The 16,579-nt window shown below is 43.2% G+C and overlaps 1 protein-coding gene across 8 annotated transcripts in view; it reads right to left on the minus strand.

The window, feature by feature from the left end:
- Positions 1-3,776: 3,776 nt before the first annotated feature.
- MAP3K8 (mitogen-activated protein kinase kinase kinase 8) overlaps positions 3,777-16,579 on the minus strand; it is a 130,171-nt gene continuing 117,368 nt past the window's right edge. For 7 of the 8 annotated variants that reach the window (XM_017869659.1, XM_017869677.1, XM_017869684.1 and 4 more), the window contains 3 exons: positions 12,281-12,433; positions 11,020-11,266; positions 8,415-9,538 (listed from right to left, as the gene is read on the minus strand). In XM_017869659.1, the coding sequence (XP_017725148.1) occupies positions 9,411-9,538; positions 11,020-11,266; positions 12,281-12,433 (528 nt within the window). In that variant the 3' untranslated portion in view covers positions 8,415-9,410. Of the gene's footprint in view, positions 3,959-8,414; positions 9,539-11,019; positions 11,267-12,280; positions 12,434-16,579 lie in introns of those variants that run through there. The other variant, XR_001885024.1, reaches the window with a different exon arrangement.

The raw sequence follows: 16,579 nt of genomic DNA on the forward strand, positions 1-16,579 counted from the left end.
TAAAAGGAGTTTGAGCCGGGCACAGTGGCACATGCCTGTAATCCCAGCACTTTGGGAGGCTGAGGGGGGTGGATTACCTGAGGTCGGGAGTTCGAGACCAGCCCGGCCAACATGGTAAAACCCCATCTCTACTGAAAATACAAAAATTAGCTGGGCATGGTGGCACGTGCCTGTAATCCCAGGTACTTGATAGGCTGAGGCAGGAGAATCGCTTGAACCTGGGAGGTGGAGGTTGCAGTGAGCCAAGATTTAGCCATTGCACTCCAGCCTAGGGAAAAATAGCAAAACTCCGTATAAAAAAAAAAAAAAAAAAAAAAAAGGAGTTTCCCTGAGGCCGGGCATGGTGGCTCACGCCTGTAATCCCAGTACTTTGAAAGTCTGAGGTGGGCAGATCACGAGGTCAGGAGTTCAAGACCAGCCTGACCAACATGGTGAAACCCTGTCTCCACTGAAAATACAAAAATTAGCTGCGCATGGTGGCACACGCCTGTAATCCCAGCTACTCAGGTGGCTGAGGCGGGAGAATGGCTTTAACCTGGGAGGCCGAGGTTGCAGAGAGCTGAGATCGTGCCATTGCACTCCAGCCTGTGTGACAGAGTGAGACTCCGCCTCAAAAAAAAAAGAAAAGGAATTTGAATGCCATAGAGTTAGTTCACTGTATCTACCCATAACTACATCCCACAATTCTCTCTCTCTCTCTTTTTTTTTTTTTTTTTTGATACAAGGTCTCACTCTGTCACCCAGGCTGGAGTGCAATGGCATGATCTTGGCTCACTGAAGCTTCTGCCTCCCAGGTTCAAGCGATTCTCCTGTCTCAGCTTCCTGAGTAGCTGAGATTACAGGCGTGCGCCACCACACACAGCTAATTTTTGTATTTTTAGTAGAGACAGGGTTTCACCGTGTTGGTCAGGCTGGTCTCAAACTCCTGACCTAAAGTGATCCACCTATCTTGGCCTCCCAAAGTGCTGGGTTTACAGGTGTGAGCCACCACGTCCGGCTGTATCCCACAATTCTTGAACCCATTGCAGGTATGGCAACATTCTGTGTCATTGTTCACCTTAATGAGCCGCTCGTGACTTTATTTTCTTGCACCAAATCTCATTGATTCCTCTCCTTTAGTATCACCTTGATTTTGCATTCATGGTAGAGTCTCTTCTTTATTTTATTTTATTTTATTTTATTTTATATTTATTTATTTATTTATTTATTTATTGAGATGAAGTCTCACTCTGTTGCCCAGGCTGGAGTGCAGTGGTGCGATCTCGGCTCACTGCAAGCTCCGCCTCCCGGGTTCAAGCGATTCTTCTGCCTCAGCCTACAGGTGCGTGCTACCACACCCAGCTAATTTTTGTATTTTTAGTAGAGATGAGGCTTCACCATATTGGCCAGGCTGGTCTCGAACTTCTGTTCTCATTATTAGCCTGCCTTGGCCTCCCAAAGTGCTGGAATTACAGGTATAAGCCACCGTGCCCAGCCGATCCTGTCTTTACAAAAAAATTAACAGTTAACTGAGTACGGTTGTGCGTGCTGGTAGTCCCAGCTACTCAGGAAGCTGAGGCAGGAGGATCACTTGAGCCCAGGAGTTTGAGGCTGCAGTGAGCCGTGATTGCAACACTGCACTCCAACCTGTGGAACAGGACCCTGTCTCAAAAAATAAATTGGGCCAGGCGTGGTGGCTCACGCCTGTAATTCCAGCACTTTGGGAGGCCAAGGCGGGCGGATTACTTGAGGTCAGGAGTTCGAGACCAACCTGGCCAACACGGTGAAACCTCGTCTCTACCAAAATTACAAAAATTAGCTGGGCATGATGGTGCATGCCTGTAATCCCAGCTACTTGGGAGGGTGAAGTAGGAGAATCGGTTGAACCCAGGAGGCAGAGGTTGCAGTGAGCCGAGATCTCACCACTGCACCCCAGCCTAGGTGACAGAGTGGTACTCTGTCTCAAAGAAAAAAGAAAAAAAAATTAATTAATGAATTCATCTAATTGAATTACATACTTCCTCGTAATTTTTGGGAAATAGTCTGTCAAAAAAACAGATGGGCTGGATGAGGTGGCTCATACCTGTAATCCCAGCACTTTGGAAGGCTGAGGCAGGTGGATCATGAAGTCGGGAGTTCAAGACCAGCCTGGCCGATAGAGTGAAACCTCGTCTCTACTAAAAAATACAAAATTAGCTGGGCGTGGTGGCATGCGCCTGTAATCCCAGCTACTAGGGAGGCTGAGGCAGGAGAATCACTTAACCTGGGAGGCAGAGGTTGCAGTGAGCTGAGATCACACCATTGCACTCCAGCCTGGGCAAAAAGAGTGAAACTCCATCTCAAAAAACAAAATAAAACAAACAAAAATGTAGAGAGCTATGTATAAAGTATGCTACCATGTGCACCTTTGTTGTTGCTTATAAAGAAGAGTGTTATATAATCATTATATCATCACATATGTTTGTGTATGCATAGACTATCTTTGCTAGAAGCAATTGCTTCTGCAGAACAGAATTGGGGAATGTAGAATGTAGGGAAGTGTATAGAGGAAGAGGGACAAGCTGAAGAGGCAAATGAGGAAGGCAAAAGCCAAATCTTTCTGTTCCCTCTTGCTTGCTGGCCAGACCAAAAAAGGACCTTTCAGTTTCAGTAAAAAAATCTGAATTAATTCCTTTGTTCTTTCTCTTTCTTCCCTAAGTAACTTAATTAAGATAGAAACAATCGGTGCTTTCTTGCTCGCTGGTTCTGGCAAGGGCTCACAAATTAGTCCACACAGGGAAACTGTGAGAGATTCTGGGAGCCTCCTAGGCTTGGAATCACCTCCTAGCCCTCTGTCCTTTTGGGAGCAAAACTTGAGCAAGATGCAAATTTCCAGTCAGAAGAAAGATATAGGTAGCAAGAGATGAGTTGTGTGTGTATGCGAGGTTGACACCATTTCCTTTTCCCACAAGCCCAGACATTGACAGAAGACTGTCTTAGTGCCAGCTGTTGTCAGCCTATAGCCTCTCTCTATTATCTTTTTTGTGTGTGACAAGGTCTTGCTGTGTTGCCCAGGCTGGAGTGCAGTGGCATGAGCATGTCTCACTGCAGCTTTGAACTTCTATGCTGAAAACTTCTGCCTCAGCCTCCCAAGTAGCTCGGACTACAGGCACACGCCACCGTGCCTGGCTAATTTTTTATTTCATTTTTTGTAGAGATGGGGTCTCTTTCTGCTGCCCAGGTTGGTCTTGAACTCCTTGCTTCAAGCGATCCTCCTGCCTGAGCCTACCAAAGTGCTGGGGTTATAGGCACGAGTCACCATTCTCAGCCCTCTTTCCATTAGTATCAGTCCCGTGGGCTTACTGTCACTGGAGCATTTGCAAAAAGCAAGAATGAACCAAAAGTTAACTCCACTACAAGCTCCAAGCCTTCCTTCAGTAGTGCCTGTTACCTCTCTTTTTGTTGAAAATATTCTTCTTCCTTCTCATCTACCTTGATGCCTTGGAAGAATGTTAATTAGGCTGAAAAGAGTCAAGTCTATTCAGATTTATAAATGGACCAGTATGAAGATATGCTCCAATGAAATGCTCTCTGAAATTCTACATATATATGGGAAAGATAAAGTGGAATTTCATTAAGCTTCATAGAAGAACATTTAGCATTAATGAATTAAAACAATAATAATAGCCAATATTTGTAGGGAAAGTCCATATATCCTCTAATCTTTAATGTTATTCATGTAATGATACAATTGCTAGGCCAACTCAGGGTACCTTTGTGTAGAGCCGTAATGAGAGACCGCTATGCTCTTAGCTGATTGTGCATTGATTTGTATTTCCAGTTGACCTCCTTGCACAGTCACCAGGATGAACAAGATGTCATTCAATCAGCGATTATGCTCCAGGCAGCCAGCCAACCAGTTATTATCACCTTTGGTTCTGTAATATGTGGTGAAGCAGATATCTCGAAATTGGTTGAGTGCTCAGAATTTATCCCAACCCTGAAAACAAACACAGCGCATGCTTATATGTGCTGGCTATGAGTGGTAATCTCTCACTGTGATTTTGAAGGGTGACAAAACAGATTTCCCACATTGAGGTTAAACATAGGCAATGTGGGAAGAAATCTGTACTCCAAGTTCCAGTTGTTGAAAATGCAGCTGTTGCTCCCGGAGCTGAGGACCATTGCCCAACAGAACAGGGACATGATTCTCCCTCCTGTCCACACTTGTATCTGCACACCCTGCCTAGAGAGAGCTGAGCACAAATCCGGATGAGGGTGTTTCACAGATGAGTACAAAAATACTTCATGATAAGATCTTATACCTAGAAAACCCTAAAGAAAAAAAAAATCCTACATTTGATAAATGAATTCAGGAAAGTTTCAGGATACAAAATAAACATACAAAAATCAATACCATTTCTTTGTATCAGTAACAATCTAATAAGCAATCAAACTGAGAACCAAAGTAGAAAAAAACAATCCATTTACAATAAGCTACTAAAAAAAAAAAAAAAAAAAAAAAAACCTAGGCAAATATATTTTTAAGGCCAAGGAGGTAAAAGATCTCTGTAAAGAAAACTACAAGACACTCCTGAAAGAAATCAGAGATGACACAAACAAATGAACAAATATCCCACGCTAATGGGTCGAAGAATTAATATTGTTAAAATGACGATTCTGCCCAAAGCAATCTACTATCTACTGATTCAATGCAATTCAAAACGCCAATGTCATTTTCACAGAATTTTTAAAAACCCCTAATATTCATATGAAACCACCAAATAGCCAAAGCAATCCTAAGGAAAAAGAACAAAGCTGAAGGCATCACATTACCTGACCCTAAATAATATTACAAGGCTGTAGTAACCAAAACAGCATGGTACTGGTATAAAAACAATTGCATAGATTAATGGAACCCAGAAGAGAGAACCCAGAAATAAAGCTATGCATCTATAGCTAACTGATCTTATACAAAATCGATAAAAACATTAAAAAAAGAAAACATATAACATATAAAAAAACATAAAAAAACAAAAACGTGGAGAAATAGGAACACTTTTACACTGTTGGTGGGACTGTAAACTAGTTCAACCATTGTGGAAGACAGTGTGGTGATTCCTCAAGGATCTAGAACCAGAAATACCATTTGACCCAGCCATCCCATTACTGGGTATATACCCAAATGTTTATAAATCATGCTGCTATGAAGACACATGCACACGTATGTTTATTGCGGCACTATTCACACTAGCAAAGACTTGGAACCAACCCAAATGTCCATCAATGATAGACTGGATTAAGAAAATGTGGCACATATACACCATGGAATACTATGAAGCCATGAAAAGGATGAGTTCATGTCCTTTGCAGGGACGTGGATGAAGCTGGAAACCATCATTCTCAGTAAACTATCGCAAGGACAAAAAACCAAACACCACATGTTCTCACTCATAGGTGGGAACTGAACAATGAGAACACTTGGACACAAGTGTAAGTAAGGGGAACATCACACACGGGGGCCTGTCGTGGGGTCGGGGGAGGCGGAAGGGATAGCATTAGGAGTTCTACCTAATGCAAATGACGAGTTAATGGGTGCAGCACACCAACATGGCACATGTATGCATATGTACCAAACCTGCACGTTATGCACATGTACCCTAGAACTTAAAGTATAATAAAAATAAAAAACAACAAAAACAAAAAAAAAAGCTTGGTAAATGACTACTTTGCATTTCCCCTCTCTCTGGCCCAAAGCAAACTTTTTTTTTTTTTTTTGAGATGGAGTTTTGCTCTTGTTGCCCAGGCTTCAGTAACTGCAGCGGCACAATCTCGGCTCACTGCAATCTCCACCTCCCAGGTTCAAGCAATTCTCATGCCTCAGCCTCCCAAGTAGCTGGGATTACAAGCATGCACCACCATGCCTGGCTAATTTTTGTATTTTTAGTAGAGATGGGGTTTCACCATGTTGGCCAGGCTGGTCTTGAACCCCTGACCTCAGGTGATTCGCCTGCCTTGGCCTCCCAAACTGCTGGGATTACAGGTGTGAGCAAGCTTTTGAAACCTGATGCTGATGCCTAAACCATGTTCTTTTAGTCATCATCTTCTTATGCATTGGCGATTCAATGGACATTTAGAAAGCCAGCTCACAGGCAAAAGGTAAAATTTCAAGTAAATACTTGATGAAAAAAGCCTTTTTGGAGGCAGATGGGGATGTACATTAAATCGAAGAACCTCCTAACAATTCCAAAATGGAACGTGCTTCCTTTCAGCAGAGAGTGGATAAGTTAGAGGGGCTAGAGTCTTCTCTCACTTGTGTCCCCTTCAGGGCCCAGCACAGTTCCTTGCCCAGAGTTGGTCCTCATGAGACTTCAACTCTCCATTAATAGGCCTGCTCTCCTGCTGGGCACATTCCCTCCTGGGTGCCCATGGGGCATGGCATCAAGCAATCTTTACTCCTGGTCACATTGCAGGCCTATGAAAAATATCCCCCAGGCCCTCCAGAAAACACTGACTTTCATAACTTGCTGTCAATAAAAGACCAAATTGCTTGTGTCTGCCAGACAGTGAGCATGCATCAGCAAGGAACCCAGGGGACCGACAGAATCCCTTCCAGGTCCCACCGTGGTGCTCAGTGACATGGCAGTCATCAGTAGAAACTTAGCACCACGGACACTGGCTGATCCCCAGATGAGAAGCATCTCTCCAAGGCTAGGCAAATTCCCATCAGGTCCAGTAAATTCCTGGTACAGTCTCCATCATCTGCTTCTGAATATTTTACAGACCTCAAGGAAAATACAAAGGAGGTGGTGACAATCAGAAGACAAGACACTAGCACTGGTTGTGTGACCTCTAGCAAGCATGTAATCCCAGCACTTTGGGAGGCCAAGGTGGGCAGATCATTTGAGGTCAGGGGTTCCAGACCAGCCTGGCCAACATGGCAAAACCCCCTCTCTACTAAAAATACAAAAATTAGTTGGGCATGGTGGTGCACGCCTGTAATCCCAGCTACTGGGATTATCGAGGCTGAGGCAGGAGAATTGCTTGAACCCGGGAGACGGAGGTTGCAGTGAGCCAAGATTGTGCCACTGCACTCTAGCCTGGGCAACAGAATGAGACTCCATCTCAAAATAAATAAATAAATAAATCAACTAAGATAAAAGGGGGAGGGGTGTGGGATGAAAAACTACATATTGAGTGTAACATACACTACTCAGGTGATGGGTCCATTAAAGTCTTATAATTCACCACTATATAATTCATTCATGTAACCAAAAACCGCTTATACTCCAAAAGTCATTGAAATAAAAAATACATTTAAAAAAATTAGGGGCAGAACTACGGAGGCGCCCATGCAAGTGAGGAGTCCTGAGGCTGAAGCTTTATTAGCTTCATGGTCAATCTGCCTCTGCCCTTACCAGAAGGGCAGAAAAGGAAATTGTTTCTTCTGCAGTGTTAATCTCTCACTTACAAGCAGCAACGTACAAGGGAGAACATGTGTATTGGAGTCAGAAAGGCCTGGGTTCAAATACCAGCTATTTCTTCACTTGCTTTGGGGTCTTGAGGAATGTTACTTACCCTCGCTATGCCTCAATTTCCTTCTCTGAGAAAAAAGAGGTAGCAATCCATATGTCATGGGTATTTACATGGATTACAAGGGATGGCATGTTCTACATAACACATGTAGAAGTGTTTAATACTATTAGCTATGTAGATGATAGACTTCCATTCAACAGTTTTCACTAGATTTGATGTATGTGAGTTAAAGCCACCTTCTACAATGGCTAGTTATTAGCTTGCCACATAGCAATGGACAAAGAGTATGCAAGCATGTATTCAAGGATAGTATAAATGTATAAAAATAGGGTGCAAAATAGAACCACATAACCCTAAACCAGTGGCTCACAATTATTATTTTATTTTTAGGGGGGACAAGGCCTCCCTCTGTTATCCAGATTGGAGTGCAGTGGCATGATCTTGGCTCACTGCAACCTTCACCTTCCAGGCTTCAGTGATCCTCCCACCTCAGCCTCCTGAGTAGCTGGGACTACAGGCGTGCACCATCACACCTGGCAATTTTTGTATTTTTTGTAGAGACAGGATTTCACCATGTTGGCCAGGCTGGTCTCGAACTCCTGGGCTCAAGCAGTTTTCCCGCTTCAACCTTCCAAAGTTCTGGGATTACAGGCACAACCACAATTACTTTTTCTACCTCAGTGTACCAGGGGGATGCAAACCATTCCAGTTGACAATAGCTTCATACAAGAGCAATAGAAAAGGAGTGTGTTAACACAATTTGCAAAGCTCCTGGTATTTTTTGCCTTCTTATGATACACATTTCCTTCCAATCTATATCTCAACTCCTATAGCTCATCCTCAGTCCCAGCTGAGAATCACAGGCTTCACAACAACTAAGGCAAAATACTGAATTTATTCAGTTGATTTGACCAGTCACATTGGACAAAAGTGTTGGGTTTTATTTGCATAATGTAAAACATACTTTACTTAAGACTACTCACATACTTCACAATGTTACAAATACATATATATACACACACATATATGAAAGATTTATGAAGGCATTTGATATAAAACATACACAGTATGCTATTTTAATATACAAATGCTTAAAAGAAAATTGAGTCATAAGAGTTACAAAAGGAGCATCATCAATAATTTACAAAAGTGTTCATTTTTCTTCTCATTCTCATCCTTTGGGATGTACAAAAATTATGTGGTTTACACAGTTGTATCCACATTCAAAACATCATGTTTTGAATGTCTTAAGCATAGCATGTACAGTACAAAATGTTTCCATAGGAACACAAAAGCAACCGTCACTAGTGGCCTGCTGTCAGATGGCTTCTAATTCATCAGTTAGCCATTTTTAAGACACTAGTCCAGCTTATTGCTACGATATTCAAGTTGTTCTATTCACCTAAATTATAATGAATTCAATGTATACCAGAATTTACCAATAAAGACTCAAAGAGTTATATAATATACACCAATATACACAAAACAACTATTCTGAGTAAAATGAAGATTTCATACTTAAATAAGAACCAAGAATAGTAATTTTAGGCTACTCTGTTATCCTTGTGATGGGTATTTTTAAAATTTTGAGCAAAGTGCACAGTGAATGGAACAGTCAGCAGACACGATCCTTCTGTGAACTCTCAAATTCCTTCCTTAGAATCACATCACCTGCGAAATGAGAACCTTGAGACCTGTTGCGTATCAGATAGCTTCACAAGTCAAACACACAGGAGCCACTTGGAGGCACATTCATAGGTCACGAGAGGTCACACTGCTCCTTCAAAACTGGCACCATTCACTGTCCAGGGCCCCTGTGTCAAGGCAGCAGAACCAGCCCCCAAGGAGATCAACGTTGTCTTAACTTAGAGCAAACATGACATGTTTTTTGCAGTGGCATGCCAAAACATGGCACTTCAGCCATATTCAAGTGTTGGGGGTCCCCGAACAAGATTGAAGTAGCCAGCCAGAGCACCGAGGTCTATGTAGAGAGAGCGTTGTCTCTTGAGCATAGATTCCTCAGTGCTTCCTGTGCATGAAGAATCTGAAAAGGAAAACATTAAAAAGTAAGTTACAAGAAAACCTGTCAAATAATAAATACCTGTTCCTTCTGCAGTGAAATAAATCCTTTAGAGCCTAATAAAACAGTGTCTTTTTTTTTTTTTTTTTTTTGAGGCGGAGTCTCGCTCTGTCGCCCAGACTGGAGTGCAGTGGCCAGATCTCAGCTCACTGCAAGCTCCGCCTCCCGGGTTTACGCCATTCTCCTGCCTCAGCCGCCCGAGTAGCTGGGACTACAGGCGCCCGCCACCTCGCCCGGCTAGTTTTTGTATTTTTAGTAGAGACGGGGTTTCACCGTGTTAGCCAGGATGGTCTCGATCTCCTGACCTCGTGATCCGCCCGTCTCGGCCTCCCAAAGTGCTGGGATTACAGGCTTGAGCCACCGCGCCCGGCCCATAAAACAGTGTCTTAAGCGTGAAAGATGGGTCTTTGAACATTACGGATAAGTTCACATAATAGGACATAGAACAAAAAGTTCAAATGGGAGTCAGTGGAGACAAGAAATTAGTTAGAAATCCTGGCATATTTTTCCAATAGCCAGATCGTTCTCTTTAAATACACAAAAGTCAGACAAGCAGCAAAGAAATATAAACAAGTGCGCCAGGCTTGACATCTGGGTTTGGACCTAAATGGATTAAGAATGCCACAGATTTTTAATAAAAATGGAAACCCCTGTCTATGCATATTCAATGCTCCTGAAATGCATACAGACTTTCTTAAGTTGGAAAAATTTACAACTGGCCAAGATTTTAAGCCAAGGAAGATGGAAATGCAAGTTGACTTCAAACTCAGTATTTTATCTGTGCAGGGCAGTGCCATGATGTTCCCCCACCAAGGACTGGGGTGGCTTAATATAAATGAGTTAGGCTGGGCACGGTGGCTCACACCTGTAATCCCAGCTCTTTGGGAGGCCGAGGCAGGTGGATTGCCTGAGGTCAGGAGTTAGAGACCAGCCTGGCCAACATGGTAAAACCCTGTCTCCACTAAAAATACAAAAATCAGCCAGACATGGTGATGGGCACGTGTAATCCCAGCTAGTCAGGAGGTTGAGGCATGAGAATCACTTGAACCCAGGAGGCAGAGGTTGCAGTGACCTGAGATCATGCCACTGCACTCCAGCCTGGGCAACTGAGCAAGACTCCATCTCAAAAAAAAAAAAAAAAAAAAGGGTGAGTTAAGACAAATGTTGCAAAAAAGCAAGTTGTAGAAAAGCAAGTCAGAAGCATTTTCCAGTGACTGTGCTACCTACACTTGCACTGAAAATCTATTATAATTTGGTGCTAAATTAGCCAATTTAAAAAAAAGAAAAACATGCTTCTGTTAATCTTGCTGAAATTTCTCAAGCAAGGTATGGTACTCAAGAAGTCATTTCCTTTTTTCCAAGTGCTTTCATGAACTACATTGAGGTTGGATGTGGACAGAAACAGAAGGGAAGCAAGGGTGCGGCACAGAGCAGGGTGTCCTCACCAGCAATGTTCTCAGGAAGTTCCAGCTCCTTCCTACTCAGCAGCCTCTTGCGCTCAAAGAGGGCAGAGTCCAGACTCTGACAGCGTGGCTGATCCTCTCTGGGCGGGTTCAGGGCCTCATGTTTTAGTAGGTCTGCGGCTCTTGGGCGGTGATTGGGGTTTCTCTCCAGCGCAGCTTCTATTAGCTCTCTCATCCCTGGACTGCAGTCATCTGCAATGTCTTCCAGTGGAGGCGCTTGCTTGTGGATCTATGAACAAACCAGCTCTCTTAGCATCAAAGGTATGGAGATACACCCTCAACAGCAAACGCACGCTAGTAACAGGACCTAGAAAGTAATCCGTTTCCCACCACATGCCCTGCAACAAATGCAGTTCGTGCCCTTAAGCAAGCAAGCTTCCCTTTAATTTATTTTTTCTTTTCCCTTTGAGACAGGGTCTCTGCTCTGTTGTCCAGACTGGAGAGCAGTGGCATGAACACAACTCACTGTAGCCTCGAACTCCTGGGCTCAAGTGATCCTCTCACCTCAGCCTCCCACGCAGCTGGGACCACAGGCCATACACTACCACACCTAGCTAATTTTTTTTTTTTTATTTTTTGTAGAGATGGGGCCTTGCTTTGCTGCCCAGTCTGGTCTTGAACTTCTAGGCTCAAGAGATCCTTTTGCCTTGGCTTTCTAAGGTGTTGAGATTACAGGCGTGAGCCACCGTGCCTGGCCCACTTTAATTTCTAAAGGATACCAGGTTAAACCCATCTTCTGGTTTAATGTTGCAAAAGATAAATGCTAGGTTTGAATGTCAGCGACAGCTTCAAATCAGTGGCCCAAAAGTCACTATGTAGTAACAGGGAAGTGTCTGCTCCTGAATTTATCAACAGTAAAATGGGAATTGCATGTTCCACTACAAGCCACGCTGGTGTGAACATTAATAATAAAAAATGTGTTAAGTGTTCAAAGAACATATACAACTTCGGTGGCTGATACATTTACGCTACTCTGATGCTAGTAGCATTGCATTATTACACATAAAATGGAATAGCATAATTATGCCCAATGCACATTTTAGTAAGCTCCCACTAAAATAGCTATGTTTTCTTTGCAAGAATGGAGCTTGCTTCTACATGGGAAGAACTTGTAGCTACCTGTCATTTCACCATTCCCTCATTCAGATGGGGGTGGTATAGAAGGCAGAGCAGTCCCTCCCAGCCTGCGGGATGCATAACTCAGCCCCTACCCTGCCCCCAGGCCTGGTTGAACCCCACTTACTATGTACAGGTAGGAGGGATAGGCTGAGCGAGGGTAGCGCTTCACCCAGGGCGGGGTGCCCGTCTGCATGTGGATGAGCGTGGCTCCCAGACTGTAGATGTCTGCTTTGGTTGAATGGCCCCTGCATAGGATGACCTCTGGGCTCATGTAAATCTGGAAAAGAAGTGGGAAACATTCAGCTTCATTCCCCTCCTTTGTGTGGGGTTTCATTTCCCTACTCGTTCTGGAAATTGACTCATTCGCCTTAAACTAGGAGAATAATGCGGGCATTCCCCAGGAACCATGCAGCTCTTGCTGGAGGTGTCCCTGCAGTCTGATAAAGAACACCTGGCTGGGCGAAGTGGCTCACACCTGTAATCCCAGCCGAGGTGGGCAGATCAGTTGAGGTCAGGAGTTCAAAGCCAGCCTGGTCTCTACTAAAAATACAAAAATTAGCTGGGCATGGTAGTGGGCACCTGTAATCCCATCTACTTGGGAGGCTGAGGCAAGAAGAATTGCTTGAGCTTGGGAGGCAGAGGCTGCTGTGAGCCAAGATCGCACCACTGCACTCCAGTCTGGGAGACAGAGTGAGACTCCGTCTCAAAACAAAACAAAACAAAACAAAACAAAACAAAAAAACACCCTTTTCTGGTTGATCTGGCGGCAAAGAGACTAGAACCAGGAATCTATCTGATACTGCCACTCATCAAAGTTCTGCAGTACACTGATTAGGTGTAGCTAAGTTTTCTACTAAGAGCCAATTCCTTTTATATTTAAATGAACTACAAATAGACTTCTTGATCTGTTTGTTGTTACACTGCTAACTCTCTAAATATCTGCAATGATAAAAGGCGATATAAGTCTATAGGGTATCAACACAAATGTCTTGAAAGGGAAAAACTTAAAAAATAAAGTGTAATATTGTAAAAGTGATTCTAAAGAGTCATTTTACAAACTATCTGTTATTTTTACCTACCATGTAGCCCAGTGACTAAATATTAAAAGCAGCCATATTAACATTGTATAAGTTATTTTTGATTTCATGAGTCCATGCTGAATAAACGGGGTAGGTTTTATAAATAGTTTCTCTAAGAAGCATTTATTTCTAAACTTAAGAAAGAAACAAAGAGAGGTGGGGCATGGTAGCTCATGTCTATAATCTCAGCACTTTGGGTTTTTTTGTTTATTTTTGTTTTTTTTTTTGAGACAGGGTCTCCGTCTGTCACCCAGGCTGGAATGCAATGCAATGGTGCGATCTTGGCTCACTGCAACCTCTGCCTCCCGGGTTCAAGCTATTCTCCTGCCTCGGCCTCCCAACTAGCTGGGATTACAGGCGTGTGTCACCATGCCTGGCTAATTTTGTATTTTTAGTAGAGATGGGGTTTCACCATGTTGGCCAGGCTGGTCTCAAACTCCTGACCTCGTGATCCACCTGCCTCAGCCTCCCAAAGTGCGGGGATTACAGGCATGAGCCACCGAATCTCAGCACTTTGGAAGGCCAAGGCAGGAAGATTGCTTGAGCCTAGGAGTTTGAGATCAGTCTGGACAAGATGGAGACCCCCCATCTTTACAAATTAATTAGTTACCTAATTTAATTAAATATTTTTTTAAAAAGGAATACAGCAAACACTGGTGACCAGTTATTTGTATTCATAGCTGCTGCAGATATATAGTAGTTAATATCCTAATTATCAATATTTTGCTTGAAACAGCTTGTACACTGTCTGCCACGTGAATAAGAGAATGGAGGTCAGTATTCCCGTAATACATTTCAGGGTAAGTAAGTAGAGAACTAGCTTACAAAAACCGAAGAAACTGCCCAGTCTCCCCACCCTAACCCTGCTCAACTCCTTCCTACAAGCCACTTCCGGGCCAGCTTCCTTTTGCTCTCAGCAAACAGGTCAAACTGAGCTCCTGTTCTCAAGCCTTCCCTGCAGCAAAGCCAAAGGATTTTCCAGAAGGACTTTGCTACTAATTAGATCACCAAGTTAAAAAATTAATGCACAACATTGTACCTATAGTCAACAATAGTGTATTGTATACTTAAAAATTTGTTGAGAGGGTAGAGTTCATGCTAAGTGTTCTCACCACAATCAAATAAAAAAAGAAAAAGAAATGCAATGGGTATTATTAACTGTCCATAGAGGATGACTATCTTCTCTCCTGTACCCCCTCCTCCCCGCCAATACAGCAAGGATTGGGCTGAGTGCTCACTGCTGGTGTAGGCAACAGGGGTCGTGCAGAGGTGGCTCTGCAGGTTCTACGTGACTGCACGCCTAGGCAGCCTGGGGAGATGGAGCATCTGTAAGCCTGGTGGCCTGGGTGCTGCCCCTCAGGCAGAAACCCTGGCTCAGGGCTCTTGTTCTTCAAGCTCTACCAACTACCAGATAGATCACAGAGCAGCAGAGCATGACGTTCAAGCACTCTGGCCGATTAGAAGGCATGAAACAGCTCTGGTGGGGCCAAGACAGGGCTCTCTCAGAGTTCTGCACCCTTGGGGCTGGGCACCGCAGCAAGAGAAAACCTTGATGTCAGCGATCGAACCCTTCACCTCTCAACATGTTTATTAGAAAGGGAAAGAGACCGTATGTGTGCGTATATGTGCGTGTGATGATTATATAGTTAACTTACAAAGGTAAAACCAAGCAGACTTAGAAGGACTTTTCAAAAAGGACCAAGTTCTAAAAGTAATTCTGATTTGTTATTCACATTCACAATGTATTCTTTCTCTGTACCATGTAACTCAAAAACAGTCGATTCTGTGTACACCAGATTAACCCTATATGTGTATTACATGGTTACAATAGAATGCTCTGAATACCGATGCTTAGAGAGAGAAATCAAACAGGGGTAAGCAGGATTTGCATTTGGGAGCTATACTGCAGACATCAGAAACTGTCTATGACTGTGCAGTAGCCACATGATCAAATTCTAACATCAGCCAATCTGCACAGTTGACTGACTAATTCGATCTCCTAGCTCTTTAAGTAGGAAGAGTAAAAGCAAGCTTGTTGAAAGGTTTCATTGGTGACTTCACAACTTTGTTCATTACCAAACTTCAACTTGTGTGTATTAGGCAGATAGTAAATGCAGGCTGATTAGAAGAGGGTTTATATTTATAAACATCGAGGCTCAGTTTTGCACTTCACAAAAAGCAATTTGGATTTGCCAAAAATAACCTGATCCAAATACTACTCAGGAGTAAAATATGTTATTATCTCACATCCATGCATTCTGCTAGACAGCCCCAGAAAGAACACTTCTTTCTCCAATGTTGCAAAATGTTCAACTTCACCACACTGCCAGGAAGAGAAAAGTATTTTCCATCTTTCATACCATAAATAGTTTGTTTCTTAAACTGGTTCCAGGAAAAAGGGTGGTGGAATATTACATATCTGAACTCCTGACTAACGCCAAATATGCTGAAACATTTTCCAAAGAAAACATGTCGTAAGCATTAAGTCTTATGAGATCTCACATTTTGGTAAAGTTTTCTTAAGATCTAGGGACTAAGCATTCTTAAAAACAAACAAACAAACTACAGTTTCCCTTCTGAATATTGTTCTGCTCAAAGACAAACTATCAAGAATCCCCGCTTGAGCATTTTCAATAATAACTTCGGTAATATTTGCAAAAGCAAGGATTTCTTCTGTTGCCCCAGAGAGTCTTGGCTTTGAGAGAGTTGAGAAAGCACTTACAGAATCTTGTTTTTTTTTTTTTTTTAGGACGAAGTCTTGTTCTACTGTCCAGGCTATGGGTGCAGTGGCATAATCACAGCTCACTGCAGCCTCATCCTGGGCTCAGGCAATCCTCCCACCTCAGTCTCTTGAGTAGCTGGGACTACAGGCATGCAGCACCATGCCATTTTTACAAAAGTAAAGTTTTGTTTGTTTGTTTACTTTTTGTAGTGATGAGGTCTCATAATGTTGCCCAGGCTGGAAGAATCTTGGTTTGAAAGGAAGATAATTTTTTTGTTGCTGTAATCCAGTTCAGTGCAACACGTATACTAGCTAAACTAGACGAAGGGTTGTCATCTGATTGAACACCAAGACTGACCTGGTAACCTTGACATAGAGGTGCAGTCAAAGACCCTCTCTCTATTTCCTATGGGCACTTCCAGCAAAGAGAAGGGCATGGGGCTGAGTGGCTCAGGCAGTGAAGCGTCCCCGAGTAGTGGTGAGGGGCCAAGGAGGCAATTTTACACCCATTTACCTTCCTGCTTGCATCCAACCTTGTGCCCATCACAATCAACTGTGAACTAAACTGTTGTGCTTTCTTTTCTCCCTTCCCTTCCCTTCCCCTCCCCTCCCCTCCCCCTTC

This window comes from Rhinopithecus bieti, unplaced genomic scaffold, assembly GCF_001698545.2.
Source record: "Rhinopithecus bieti isolate Rb0 unplaced genomic scaffold, ASM169854v2 scaffold_758, whole genome shotgun sequence".
Taxonomy (NCBI): domain Eukaryota; kingdom Metazoa; phylum Chordata; class Mammalia; order Primates; family Cercopithecidae; genus Rhinopithecus; species Rhinopithecus bieti.